At 35.0% G+C, this 15,144-nt stretch overlaps 1 protein-coding gene across 1 annotated transcript in view; it reads right to left on the bottom strand.

Annotated features, from left to right (window-relative positions):
* Positions 1-15,144, bottom strand: part of DIAPH3 (diaphanous related formin 3) — a 190,751-nt gene that overhangs the window by 96,671 nt on the left and 78,936 nt on the right. Inside the window, exons 19-20 of the mRNA XM_083855235.1 lie at positions 13,207-13,308; positions 1,678-1,917 (exon numbers count right to left, since the gene is read on the bottom strand). Coding sequence (XP_083711361.1) covers positions 1,678-1,917; positions 13,207-13,308 — 342 coding nt within the window. The remainder of the gene's footprint in view (positions 1-1,677; positions 1,918-13,206; positions 13,309-15,144) is intronic.

The raw sequence follows: 15,144 nt of genomic DNA, 5'->3' as shown, positions 1-15,144 counted from the left end.
AATGCTACTATGCTGAAATATACTCTCCCAGACCACGCATGTTTTTCTTCAGAAAAGCAGATCAACAAAAATGAAAAACATAGTTTTCCACATAAACAGAAAATGGAACACCTATATATCAAAACCCAAAAACATATTCTAGGATTTTTACTGTATGCAATGTTATAAAATATGTTACTTCTATTGTATTGGGAATCTCAGTGAAAGATGTCTCAATAGTGCCACAAAAAATTTCTACAACGTGACACTGTGATACATGCAATACACTGTGATTCATAACAAAAGTTAGCTATAAATATGAACCTGTGTAATAAACATGCATAGAATTTTAATACATCAGTTCTTAATGAATGACTGAGTATTAGCATATCAATATCATTTCTCTCTTCTGAGATTACTCATGGCTGCTCTCTGATGTAGAAGAACTACTAATACAGTCATTCATTCCATATTTTTATTATCTATATACATCAATTCTCTCTCCTATTTCTAGTACTCCACAGCTATCTTCAAAATCTTCATATTCTAGATCTTAAATTATTTCTCCAAAATAAATTCTGACTTTCGATCCTGCTCTGCAAAGTGTTTATATCAATTACCTTTATATTGTTTTCATAAATATATTTTTTGTTCTGTGCATTAAAAATACAGAGAATATAACCAGACCTAGGATAAATTATTGTAAAATCATACTTAAGTAAATGCACCTAACTGGAGAAAGAATCCTTAGTATCTTCCTTCTGAATATGTTTCTCAACAAGCAGTATTTTTAACTCAATCACTTCATCTGCAATGTATTAACTCCAGGTGGATGACTCATGCTTTATGCTTACTTTAGACTAGGGAAAGAATATAACTTATTCTTTATGAATATTTATGTCATAGGTATCACATTCAACACTCAGTGAAAGAATTCTTCTGAAATGTAGCAGAAAAAGGGTGATAAGTTTCATGAATGCAGAAGTTAACATATTGTGTTTTCTCTCACACAAAAAGATAAAGAAACAGAAAAACAAAGAGTACATACAAAGTTTCAAATAACTCCTTCCTTGTAAGAACTGTATGTGCGCTCTGAAAACTGTTCAGTATGCTCCCAGAGAACACAGATAAAAATAACAACATAAATATGGGAAAGGTAATTAGCATTAGAATGGATTATAAATTAACATCCAGAAAAGTATAGACACCTTCTTGTATATACCCTATACAAAAGTTGAAAGAGTGAAAATTTAAGAAAAAATTAGAAGAAGCAAGAAGCTGATGAAACTGAGCAACATAAGAGAACCATGTAAGGAGTAAATTCATGTCCAAAAGGAAACATAACTGTATTAACGCACACTAAACTGTGATAGATGTCTTAGAAGTGCTCCGACGTGTTAAAATTGCAAAACTACTATGATCACAGTGATCAGGTCTTTACATAACCTTACTTAGTTTGGGTTTTTTATTATTTCCTCAAAAGAGAATCACTTAAAAGTGATTAAATGCAAACCAGTTTTAAGATGACTATTCATGAATTAGCTGTACTATTCAAACTATCAACTAATGCAATAATAAGGAAAAAAAACAGTAATCAAATAATTAACTGCAGGAAAAACATCAAATTCAGAGTATTTATGTAGCATAATAAAAATAAAGAGTGAATGTAACACTCGACATGGACATTCCAAAACTCACTTTACATAGCGAGCTGAGATTATATCCAAAGGTCTGTGCATTCCGAGAACCTGCATTCATGTAGTTTCCCATTAACAATACTAGTTCCAGCAGCTTGCTAAAGCTTTTACTCTTCTTTATCTCTTCACAGGCAGCACTGACAGCCATGATGTCAGGTTTGATGTTGTTCACCTGCTCCTCAAACTGAAGCTTAAAAAGAATAGCACTGAGCCGTGGCCGTAGTCTCTTCACGTTGCTCATCTGATTGAAAAGAAAAATAGAAGATTTCCTTTAAAATTCATGGTACTCTTTGGCACTGTACAAATGCATACACTCTGAAATGATTTATTGGTGTGACAGGCTTGAAGAAGCAATATATCTGCTATAACTGATAGCAAATGAATGAATGAATGAGAGACACTTGGGTAAGCAACTGAAATCCCATCTTGTGGTTAATAGGAACTGCCCCCATCCTTTCCAAATAACTAGTATGTGTAAGCAATAAAAGATAAAGTGTCATCATATATCACATCTGTCAACTCATATACCAAATCCTATAAAACTAATCCAAGTTTATGACCCAGTAGTTGCAAAGGAATGAAAGTAGTTCACAAATTTTGTGTAACTCTGGATGTACCAAAACAAGACAAATCTCATTTTCTGGTGCAAATATTTGAAAGCTGACGTCAATAAGAGCCTATTATAAACTTGCAGGAAAATAACAGTATTGAAAAAACCTCAGCTATGAAACACTTAATATAGTATACACTAATATATACCAATATTCATACCACCTACACTCCTGTTTACTAACCTAATACAGTTCATTAGGTGCAGCTGAATGCTCCCAGGAAAACAGCTTCTGCAGATCATATACAAAAGTCTTGACTTTTTCAATGATTTACTGAACATGAATTTGCAACAGAAATTTTGATCTTCTTATATACTAGGTCACTGAATTTTCACTCCAGACATACTTTGCACATAGTTTACTACATCCACACTAGAAACACTGAAAAAATTTTCAAGGACCTGCTTATCTTATTTTTCTCTATCCCCGTTTTCTCATCAGTTTCATGAATTCCATAAGATCTCCTACCTCATACTTGTCTTCTTCCCTCTCAAGGCAAGGCTCAAGACAATAATTTCTTTACAATTCTCAGAATCTTAAACTAAGTTTTTACTTTTTTTTCTTAATAAGGAACACATTGTTTCCAGCTATCAGTACTTCTTGATGCAACAAAGAAGCAATAACATTCCCACTTCTCCTACAAAGCACTAGGCTTCATATAATGGCCTTAAACTTTTGCATTTAAATAATCCCCCTCCAAACCACAGTGATACCTAAGGTTTTATTTAGTATTTCTCAACACAGATCTAGTCTACCAATGTGAAAATTCCTCTGAGAGTGCAACATTCATAAGTCATACGGCACTGATTATCCCAAGAGACTCAGTGTAAAGGATAATGGTGACACTCCATCCATTTTCAGTGTAAAGTGAAACTGAAGGCTGTCTTATCCAAAGGGTTTGATACAGAAGCAGAAGAAGATGGAATTTACAATCTATTTTATTGGTTTTACCGTGACAGTAAAAGAAAATAAGATCAGGTAGAGTTAACATTTTATGTCACTAGACCATTTCAGAAATGCCTGCATAGCTGTGCAGCCACATGATGATGTCTCATTGAAGTAAACATACCATTTGCATTTTAGTTCAGTTAAAAAAACCTTGATGTAAAATAAAAAAATCATTTCCACTAACTGGTTTTCATCATAGAGCAGAGCACATAATCAGGATGTCTTTCAGATCAAACTAGGTTGAAAATCAATTGTTGCACTTTAGTTCACTGACTGCCTCCAGCTTGGTCATCAAGTAAAACACTTAAAATGTACACTTTGAACATTATTAGCTCAGTATCAACTGTAGGCAGATCTTCCGTTCTTATACTGCATGAAATAGCATCCAAAAGGTGTGGTAAAATTCTTACTCAGGAATGGATAAATAAGGATAATGGGACTTGAATTTGAACAGGGCATTTCCCAACAAAATAGAAAGAGGAATACCTAAATTCCACGTGAAATTAATAAGTACTCAAATAACTTTATACCAAATTTATTTGAAGAAGAACTACATAAAAGAATGTTAAGGTAGTGGACAGAGGCAAGCGTCAAAAATTCATTCTCCCAGCTCTGTCAGGAAGAATCACTATTAACTCCTCTTCCTCAATTCTTACTGAATTTGTATATGTACTACTACTTCTCAGCATCTTGAGAACAATGTTTTTAATTTTAAGTTTTGTCCTAAAGTTAGCCAGAAAAATCGAGACTAGACCAGAAGAAAACATCCACAACATTCCATTGAAATGATCCAGATTTTTAGTACTTAGTACCCTACTCAGGGTGCAATAGAAATGATCATTAATATTAAAACATAGAAACTAAAAAAATGCAGCGTAAGTTTCATTGATTTTAAATAGTATTGAACTCAAAATACTACAGAATCACCAGAAGACATATAATCTATTGACTCTTGGCTGTTCAGACAGGCAGATCCTTGAAACTGAAATAATCACACACTTTAGACCACAAAGATGTGTTCCACAAACAGGAGCATGCACATCGGCATAAAAGGTGAAAAGTTTTGATCAGAACCACCTTAACTACAAGAAAGTCAGATGTCTGGTATGCAAGTATGTAATTCTTAAGGCTGAATACAGAAATATGTAATCTAAAAAATTAGAAAAACACATGCCAAAAATACAACAGAAATGCCACTGGGATTGTTATTATTGTTATTGCTACTATTATTGTTGCTGTTGTTGAAAATGCTCTGAAATGCACGCACAATGCATTTTGTTGGTATTATTTACCTGTTTGCTAAGTCAATAATCAAGAAGGGAAGACACAGAGTTCCCTTAGTAATATATGGCTTTTTTTGTGACATGTAGTTCACAGTTATATTCAAACTGTAAAATCCATACTCCCTACCACAAGAGATGCTAAGAATTTAAGTGCTGCAATGCTGACCATCTTATGTTAATACCCTATATATTTTATATTCAGCATATAAGGATATAACTTTACTTCAGTCTTGATAGTGGAATTCTGAAAGTAAACAATCCAAATAACTAAAAGGGGAAGTTGAAGTAGAAACCTATACATGTCAGAGAACTCAATGTAAAAGTAATTAATTGTTCTCCTTTTTAAGTTAATAGTCCACAAGAAGAGTCCCATGCAAGCAAGTCCAAACAGGAACTGACTTATGAGTTGAGCTACATGGTAGCAGCTCTCACAGATCTCACAGCCAACAAGACAGGTTTTTCTCTCAAATACAGCATAAATCACAAGGCAACTACAAGAATGTGCAATCTGATTTATGCGTACTCTCACTATCTTTTTCTGTTGAATGCCAAGCAAAGGAAAGCATCTCAGAAGTTCCACTGACACTACATTTTGATCACTGAAAGGGTTTCATTCCTGTCACAAGCTCATAGAGTAAAACACTGCAAGCTCTTCAGTTTCATACCTTCTTTAAAAGGAGTAACAGTGCTGAGGCTGTCAGACCACCTGAAAATGTCCTCATCCAAAAAGTAAAATAAGAGTTACAGCCAAGCTGACTAAAGAGAGCAAACTGGAACACCATTCCCTGTGAATAATGTACGGCTTTCACCACTGCAGCATCAGTGATCTCCTAAGAGTGCAGAAGTAAAACGTGGGAATTCTCGATACTTATCTTTAGACCCAGGCACTTGAAAAGCAGGGAAAAAAATCAAATAGGGAAGGACTGATACCTTAACAGATATTTTATCATGTTTAAAGAAGATAAAAGAACATTCTGCTCAATTTGAAAAGGACAGCCAACTGCCTAAATCTTAGTGAAAAATAGCAGCATCCTGGAAAGATCGAACATGATTTCACAGTATGGGAAGTCAATTCACAATAAAAATCAGCATTTTTGTTGAAATGTTTTTATGGATACATGGAAATAGTACATATTTCTTCACCTTTGACACACTCTTTTTCCTCAAGGAAATGATAATAAAGTCAAGAACTGTCAACACAAAATTAAAATTACTTAGGAGAAATCAAGTGTAGGTGTGTGTATATATATATATATATATATATATATGTATGTATGTATGTATGCATACATGTAAACAATTGAACTAATGATTTTTCAGCCTTATTAGCGGTGATAGAGAGGATGTCCTGTTACTCTGCTTCTCCAGCCTGAATTATAAACAGCTTGAATTTGAACTACTGACTAAGTTTCTTGCAAATCCAATATTTTCCTAAAGGGTAGGGTATTCAGGTCAGAATAGAAGGCAGTATATTGTAAGTGACATGGGGACAACACTTATCAATTACCTCCTAGCTGCACACAGGCAGCCTTCTCTTTTCTTGTGGATGACAGTGCACTGATTCACAGCACAGAAAATCCCTGGTACTGTTTTGGATTGCATTATGTTCAACAAAGAGGGCCCAGCAAGGTCAGCTAGCAGATCTCAGAATTGCCAATGGGGGCTACAACACAGCTGTCAAAATAAGCTGAGCTTACAGTCTTCATGCTGAAATCCACAGCAAGGTAAGTCCTGTGAAAATAGTATCTTTTTTTTGTCTTATCCAAAAAATACAATTAGATGTACTGACATCTCGATCACTATGGAATGCAGACAGATTTTGTCTCTCCAAGTTGAAACCAGACAATGATGTTTTCCTAAAAAGAAATCTTTCAAGAAGAGGAGGGTATGAATTTGCCAAATTCTTCTATTTTTAGCAGGCCTAACAGATGTCTGAAAGGCTATTTTCATTAAAAGACACATATGGAGCAGATGCTACTAGACTGAAAAGCTTTCCTTGTGGGAAACCAAGTCAAGAGTTTAATATAGGTAAAAATCCTCTGTAAAACCTCTAATCCAGGTGGCAAAAATAAATAACACCAGAAGTCAAGGGCAGATGTCATTGAGGAATTCAAAATCAAATATTATAGTATCAAACCAAATGGAGAAAAGTTTCTAAAAATAAATCAGACGTAACTGTATTCCAGTTCCAGAAAAATCTGAAAAGCCTGACTTAAAAATAAATGCCTCATTTTCTGACTGGCTACTACTAGGAATCCACCTCCTAATGAAAAGTCTACTATAAGGAATATCCCAAAACAGAGGTCATGAAGACACATGATCAAGGTCTGGATGAGAATGTCTCAAAATCATGACAGCAAGTTTTTAGTATCAGGTTGAACCATCATAACAACTCCCACATAAAAGTGGAATTTGATGTTACATAGCTAGCAGCTGATTCTGATGTCTGTGATGTGACAGACCCATTTCAAAAAAGTTCAAGCCTCCAACAATTCATATCTGTTATCATCTTCTCTACTGACTCCACAAGGTGTGTCCCAGTTCATTTTCTAAGAAGATATGTGTCTATGATCATAACAGTACTGGTAAGGAAAAAACATTCCAGTGTAGAGCTTCTGTAGCCCCATCAATAGTGAATTTAGTAATGACTCGGGAATTTTTATCCATATGATTATTTGGTGTATTTGGACCACAGTTAATCTGTGGCAAAAACAGTCTGACACGTCACATAAGTGAATGCTGCAGAAGACAGTTTGCGTGTCTTGGAGAAAGTTCCTCAGTTCTACAAAATGATCACAGGGAATGCCAATCCTACAGCACTTGGAGCTCCAGTGAGCTCTATAGTCTGAAGCTGAAACCGGTGAAACATCTGCATATTAATTTGAGGTTCTAGGGATTTAAGAAGTACTAATCAGCCTCAAGGTCCTTTCAGCACAGCTGCTCTGCACTAGCCAGTCATTTGGACAGCTAACTTAATTTATGTGGCTAAATTCCAAGAAATCCTTGAAGTTGCTGAATCAAAATTGCAGGATCACGCCAACACAACACAGAAGTGTTTTCTTTATGATGTGTAAAGCATGACATGAACATTAGAGGGTTGCTTACATTACTAGTGAAGAAAAACATCAAATTAGATCTGAGAGAGGCTCTTGACAGAATGTGCAAAGTGAATGGAAGCAAAAGATAGGGACCCTTCAGAGAAGTTACATTCCTGCTCTGAAGCTGTAGTGATATCTGCCAAGAAGAAAACTGAGATAGCCTATGTGTGTGCTAGAACCAACAACAAGCACCCACTTAGCCATCTGATTTAGTATCATACAACAGTAAGACAAAATTTTTTAAACTGTTCTTAAGATTACCTACCAAAAATGGTTTTACTGGAACTAAACCGAGATAAGAGTAAGACCTGCTGGTACTGAAGCATTTACAGGAGCACTCATCTATAAAATGGTATCACAATCTTTCACTCATGCAAAGGAAGTAATATAAGCCAATCCAATAGCAATTGCAAATAGTCAGATCAGTGCAGATGATGCATGATGGCCATTTTCAGAAGGCATTTCTGGAGCTTTGCTCTCCACCCTATACCTAGGTTCAAGGTCTGAAATACGTCAACATTAGAGGAGTTAAGGATCTTCTCCTTCTCAACAACATAGGTAACTTGACAACATAGCATGGCAATTTGTCCATAAAGATTTTTTTAACTCTCACAGATGGCATGTAATAGAAAGTTAATTTTTGGCAACACTCCTGGAAAGGCTGGAAATACTGATAGAGAACACTGACAAGTGTCTAGAAGACACAGAAGATAAGGTCTGCAGATAGAAATTAACACAATCAAAATATCTCACAGCCCAGATGCACCTCAGCACTTCAGAATTTTAAACAGACTGAAATGTCACTAGGTATGGCTGTGTCCAAGCATCAAGTATTATGAAAGGCAGAGTACACCTCTGCAGAAACAATGATAATATGATATTTTCCAGACAACAGTGAAAAAATACTAATACATTTTGAGTTATCCTCAATGAGAACATACAGGTGAAACCATCAGCTGAATATGGAATTGATCAATTTAAGTGTCTGCTGAATTATTTAAGATAAACTAGCCTTCATCAGGCCTCACTCTAATCTTCAATTTACTCTAGTGAAGTCTTTTCCTTTGGTACGAACTCATTAAAAACACATCCATCAGTGAACAAGCTGTGAAGCCACATGAGGACTGCTTGCCAAATTCTATTTGGGTTAGCTGTCAGTGAATTTCACAACGTCTGAACATTAATTATTTCTGAAACAATATTTTGTAATTCCCTCAATTTTATCTTTGAGCGAATATAAGTGATCAAGGAAAAATCTGCTTCCTTTTTTTTTTACTACCAGACAATATGGGAACATCTTTCCAAATGTCTCAGATTACCAAAAAAGAAAGACAGTAGGAGCTATCACATGTGGCTCTTGAGACAGTATTCTCATATGTAAAAATGCTAGTATGCTTGCCTACACCTGAGCTCAAATGGCTACTAATAGCATCCTGTCAAGATTAGAAACTTTTTACATTAGAACTGTTTACAAAAACATCAAAACTTTGATTTTTTAAGTGTAATTGCATTCATGGATTTCAAACCATATAATAAATTTAATACAGACCAGGACCATTTTATACCACTAAGGATTAGAGGCACTGATGAGGCTACGTAAAATCATGGAATCTTTTGTGTTGGATAGAATCTTAAAGATCATCTAGTTCCAACTCTGCTGCCATAGGCAGGGACACCTTCCATTAGAGCAGGTTACCCTGAGCCTGGTTCAACTTAGCTTTGCAAATTTCCAGGGATGGGACATCCACATTCTCTGGGCAACCTGTTCCAGTTGTCTCATGCTGGAATTCACTTCTGGATTCTATGCATGCAGCATTATTAATTCAGAACTACTTTTTGGAATGGTTACTAGTGCAACAAACAGTTAAAATATGTTGGCACACGTAGGCTTGAAGCCTTAGCATTGGTGTGTGGGCACGAGAGGGAAGAGAGGCAGGTCTGTGGTGCTGCAAAGTTGGGGAACTACACTTACAGGACACTGGGGGCAGGGCAGTGCAGCAAAGATCTGGAACCTTCTGATATGGGACCAAACGTTGCCATGCACCTCTGTGCCTCCAAAAATGCCTTGAAATGTCAGACCTAAAGGCCCAGGGATGCCTGATAAAGAGCATCAAAACTGTCAGTGAATTCCACTTAAGTGGAATTGCATTTATGGATATCAAACCATATAATAAATTTAATATGGTCTAGGACTATTTTACACTACGAAGAATTACAGGCACTGTAAATAAACAAGTGTACGTCAAATCATAGAATGGAATTCTATAAGAATTCAGAACATTTAAGTTCTCAACAGCTGGAAGATGCTTATATCCAACTTCCTTATGAATAATATATTGAGCAGTGGTATGGTAATAGTTCAGTAAAAATCCAATAAACAGACTGCTGCACTCAAAGTATCAGTCATGAGCAATAAATCTAACTAGTAGTTGTTATATCAACTCCACTGAAAACAAATGAGATTAACATTACTAAATTATCTACTCCTTAAACATTTCTTTGATATGATGACAGACGCTACACCAAAAATTAGGAAAAAATATTCTCTAAAACAATTTTTTTTTTCTTAGTAGGAAAGCTCTACCTGCAAGACAAATCAACATTGCTAAAAGTCCTAAAGCAACATAATATTTTTACTGTCCATTGAAGAAAGAACCAGGTAAAAAATGCAAAAAACCACAAAACACAACCTTCTCTCAACAGTTTCCAAGATGAACACCTAGATGAAACCCCATTCATCCTCAGTGGGCTTCATATTGCACAAAGATAATCTTCATCATTATCAACTTTTTCAGAAGATTCAGCATGGTGCTAGTAAAGACAAGATTGTGGGTTCAATCCCTGTATGGGCTATTCCCTTAAGAGTTGGACTCGATGACCCTTGTGGATTGCTTCCAACTGAGAACATCCTGTGATTCTGTGGTAATCAATGAAACCACCAAGAAAATAATATGAAGGTTAAGAAAGTTTTTAAAAAGCTTTGGAGGAAGTTTATTGCAGTAAGTAAAACAAAGTAGAAAACAAGAACTATGGAAAAACAAAATGCAATTGAGTATTCATTTTTCATTAAGCACAAGCATCCCTCATCATGAATTTGAGTAAGGAAATACAATATCCAACATAACACCAAGTTAAGGTAACAATAGTAAACTAAATTTTTAGCAATATGAACAGAATTTAGGTAATTTTCATTAAATAGTTAATGAACCTGTGCAAGCCCTTCTGTGTCCTCCTCCTCCCCACCCAAAAAACCCCCCATAACTCTAAAACAAAAACAAAGCTCCACAGTAATAGGTGATAATATCTGTGCTCTGAAGACATCAGCCTGGAGTAAGTGAAAGAAAGAACCTAGCAGAAAATAAAGCAGTTTATCTAAAGAAAACCCAAAGTCTGGAAGAGAAGATAAGGGCCACAAAGGATTTATTTTATACTTACTGCAGAATGAACAGAAAATATAAAAATCATAAATAACTTAAAAAATAGAAGGCAGAAACCACAAAAGCACCTCACAGGGTCAATACAAAGAAAACAAAGCCTCACAATCAAAAGACAGAAACCCAATCGAAACCCCAAAACCACAAGCCACACTCATGAAGGGAACCTGAACTGTTTAGTCATGCCCTTAAGGTCTTTAAGCCAAGAACAAAAGTTAATTAACTTTGCTTGAAACATGCAATACTGTAACAGTCACAGCAAGCCAATATTTCGCTAAGTGTCTTGCTGTTGCTCTTAAGAGTATCAAATCTTGACTTTCAATTCAAAGCCTGAAAGATAATGGGTTTCCATGATAAAAAAAAAAAAATCACACAAGTAGTAATTAGCCATTTATTCACTATTTAGCTTCTTCCTTAGGAGTCAAATAATTTAATTGTTCCTTTAATCAGAACTTCAGAGCAAATTAACATGGAATCTCCTAATTCTCTGAAAATACATAACTATAAAACACTACTCGTCTAAAAGACTTCAAGTCTTGCATTTTGTATTCAAGTTTTATTCTCCTCATTTAAAACAGACAGCAAAAAATAAGGCATAAATCAACATTTTTAAGGAAAAATAATCAAAAGCAACAAACCCAGCAATAATGTGAAGATTGACATTAGCATCAACAGTGACTTCCTAAGAAATGAGTAGAATTTCTCAGCTCGCTCCCTGGCCAACAATAAAAGAAAAGATACAAGAGAGCAAGACGGAGCTTGAAGAATTTTGATGAAAAGTAAACTGATAGCATTCCATATTCAAAGAGTAAAAATGTGACTTATTCAAATTTTTCCCCATTGGAACAGAAACAAAAAATGTTTCATGTAATAAACATTGTAGCTTGTTCTCTGAAATCCGCTATACTACATGCATAGAAGGTGTGACATGATAGAAACTGTGCTTAATGATGGGGTTTGCTCTTGTTTGAGGACTTTGTTTTTTGATGTTTTGCATGGAAAACCAGGAAAAGCATGGACTTGCACTTTTGAGTGGGAAACTGGTTGTTCCTCCAGAAAAGAATCTCCACAATTTTTTGAGTTGTTAGAACTCTTATCATTTTGTTTATTTATTTTATTTTTCTGAGTTATCACATTGCCTCAACTTTTTAAGAAAAATGTATCAGAAAAAAGTTGGGCCAGACGCAGTTAAACTCTGCCTACACTGTTACTGGTCTAGCTCTTCTCATCTACTGACAGTTCCACCTAACTGAGTAAGTATTACTCCCACATGAGAAATTCCCTCAGATAAGATAATCTTAGCAATAACCACCTTAGGCTGAGACTCCAGGAATGGACAAGAAAAATCAAAGACTTGTATAGATATATGCACCAGGAAACTACATGACATTACTCTGAGTTTGTCTGGATGAAGTAATTACCAAGTATGAATTATGAGCTATACAGAAATTAGATGCAAACTGTATTTCCACAAAAAGCATCAACTGCCAGCACTGAACTAGCATTTTCTTTTTTTCACTTTCAGTCTTCCTTTGTGAATTCAGCCTGAAAGATATTACAGACTTATCTTTCCAGGGGGAAGGGAAGAAGTGATTAGGTGTACTCTTGACAGAACATGGTAGAAAACAGAGGCGGGGGGAGGCAGAATAGGTTAACATGATTGCTATGACCTTATTTTCTTCTCATTTACAGGGAGAATAGAAAGAAAAGTAAAAGTGTAGAAAATTTCAGTGAAAAAGTTAAGATTTATTAATGTAAACAAAAGTAAGGCCAAATGGTTTTAGCTATGGAAATTCAAAAATAGCTCTGTATCTGCCAGTGAAACTTTGCTACAGAAAATACCAAAGTTTTTACAGTTTTGATTTGGTTTCTTTTGCAAAAGTTAATTACTTTTTTAAACATAGAGAATCCAAAATCATTCCAGCAGCAGTATTTCAATAATCAGGCATTCCACATCCAAGGATATGTCCAACAAAAGTCCAATTGAAAGGCAGCACTTTTACTCTTCTCCTAGTCTGGATCTCTTCACTTTTAGGAAGAAGCAACTGTCATTATTTTTCTATAATATTATATTAAAACTATATTTCAAGAAAGGACAAAAAAACCCCACAAAAACAAACAATCACCAAAAACAGTGATAATAAAACAGAACTCACCACAACTCCAAACTGCTCTGGCTCAGATAAATTATTATACTCGTTCTTGAACTTGGACAATGCATTCAATTGTTCTTGTTCAGGGAGATGTTTTATTAAATTCTATAAAGAAAAATAAAAATCTCAGACTGGATGTTGCTTCTATTATTGTAAACAAACAGGTTTACATATGCATTATTACCATTCACTCCCTGAAGACGGCAAAATGTACATACCAACAAACAAATTAAAGTAACTGAGAGCGTAAAAGATAAGTGATGCAATACTGCCAGCACCTGACACTGATTCTACACAGTTCCATAGTATTTTTTTAATTGTTTGTAAAGGAAGAATATGCTTGATAGGCACTATGCAAACAGAACATTTCAAAGCAAACAGAACAAGAACTTCAAATGTAACATAACCATCCAAAGGATGGCAAGAATTACTAATGTAGATGAAGATGCTAGATTAAGTATCTTGTAAAAGAATAATTTTCTAGAATTTCAAAACAAAAGTTTAAACCTATTACACTTTACTTACTTACTTAACTACACTACTACTTAGCCTGAAAACTTGCTGGAAGTAATAAATCAAAGATGAGATTCAGCTTCAGCTGAATTCAGAAGTCCATATGGGGAGGTTGGACACATATAAGTGAATGTCTTGTGAACACAGGTAAGGGAATCAAACATTGCACCTTCATCTGTTCATCTGAAGAATCCTCTGGCTCCCTGGAGTTTTCTGAACACTTAGACACATATTATCCTCATAAAGACACTCACATTTGGGCACCTGAACCCTACTCTAATTAGCTTCTGCTAGGCTGGCTAAAAATGGCTTTTTGGATGTTCTGGAAATAGAAAGGTTCTCAAACATTTAATTACATTATATACATTAGTATATAATTTGTATCAGTAGCTCAGTTCTGTCCCTTCCCAAGATGACTGCTGCAACTACTAGGCAACAGTCACAGTTCCTATGGCCTGCTGCCTTTCTCAGATTATGACTCTTGTGTTTCTGGTTACACATTGGTAAAGCTTCTGTCACAGTGAGAGAAAATGAGAAAGGTTTTCCTTTCTTAAAACACTCCCTAGTCTACTGGTAAGATCACTCTCCTGCACTCAACTGAATAGTCAATCCTTTTAACACTGAAGCCAGTCTAGGAAAAACAGCCATCCCACTGCCTATTACCATGTTTCTAGAAAGAAACAAGAAGACCAACTCCAGCACTTCCCCATTACTTGATGGAAAAGGCAGACATTTTGCTTGCCAACATTTGTTTTATTACCTTTCAAGTAAATAGCTTTGGTGATATACAATGAGCAAAAAAGAATTTGTTTCAGTTAATGAACAGAATCTCCATCTGAAAGTCTTTAAAAAACCCTAATTTTACCCACCAAAGATCCTAATTCCTTCTTTTACAGGAAATTCAGCTAGTTAAGATATAAAAATTATCTCTCTGGGGCCAGAGAGATAAAAAGTCATACCTATACTTTCCTTAACATACTTCTTTAGTTTCAGAAGAATGGATTTTACTCTTTTAAGTAGTACCTGAAAAATATCCCTAAATTAGTAGACTGGTTCAACAGAATGTCCATGTTTAAATAAGGATTGATCTTGGTAAGGAAGAGACAAAACTATTAAAAATGCATGAATGATGATGCTTAAAACAATAACATAAGCTTAAATTTTAGGAGCTTAATTTGGATATGATCAAACTGATTTTTAGTGGAACACCAGTCATATATATCCTTACCACTATTATATTTGGAAAATATTTTTGCAAAAAATACTACAGTTATTAATTACAGATGGAGATGTCTGGACTAAATTAGTAAAACTGAGCAAAAATGAAAGGGTATGAAATGTAAAAAAGATATATTTTAAATTAGAAATTTATAACATATATATTTCTTTTTTTGATATCCAACATTCCCATAAACAGCTCTAAATATA

The sequence above is a fragment of the Zosterops lateralis genome, assembly GCF_965231275.1.
Source record: "Zosterops lateralis genome assembly, chromosome: 2".
In the NCBI taxonomy this organism is placed as follows: domain Eukaryota; kingdom Metazoa; phylum Chordata; class Aves; order Passeriformes; family Zosteropidae; genus Zosterops; species Zosterops lateralis.
This window is presented reverse-complemented; position numbering and strand designations above follow the sequence as displayed.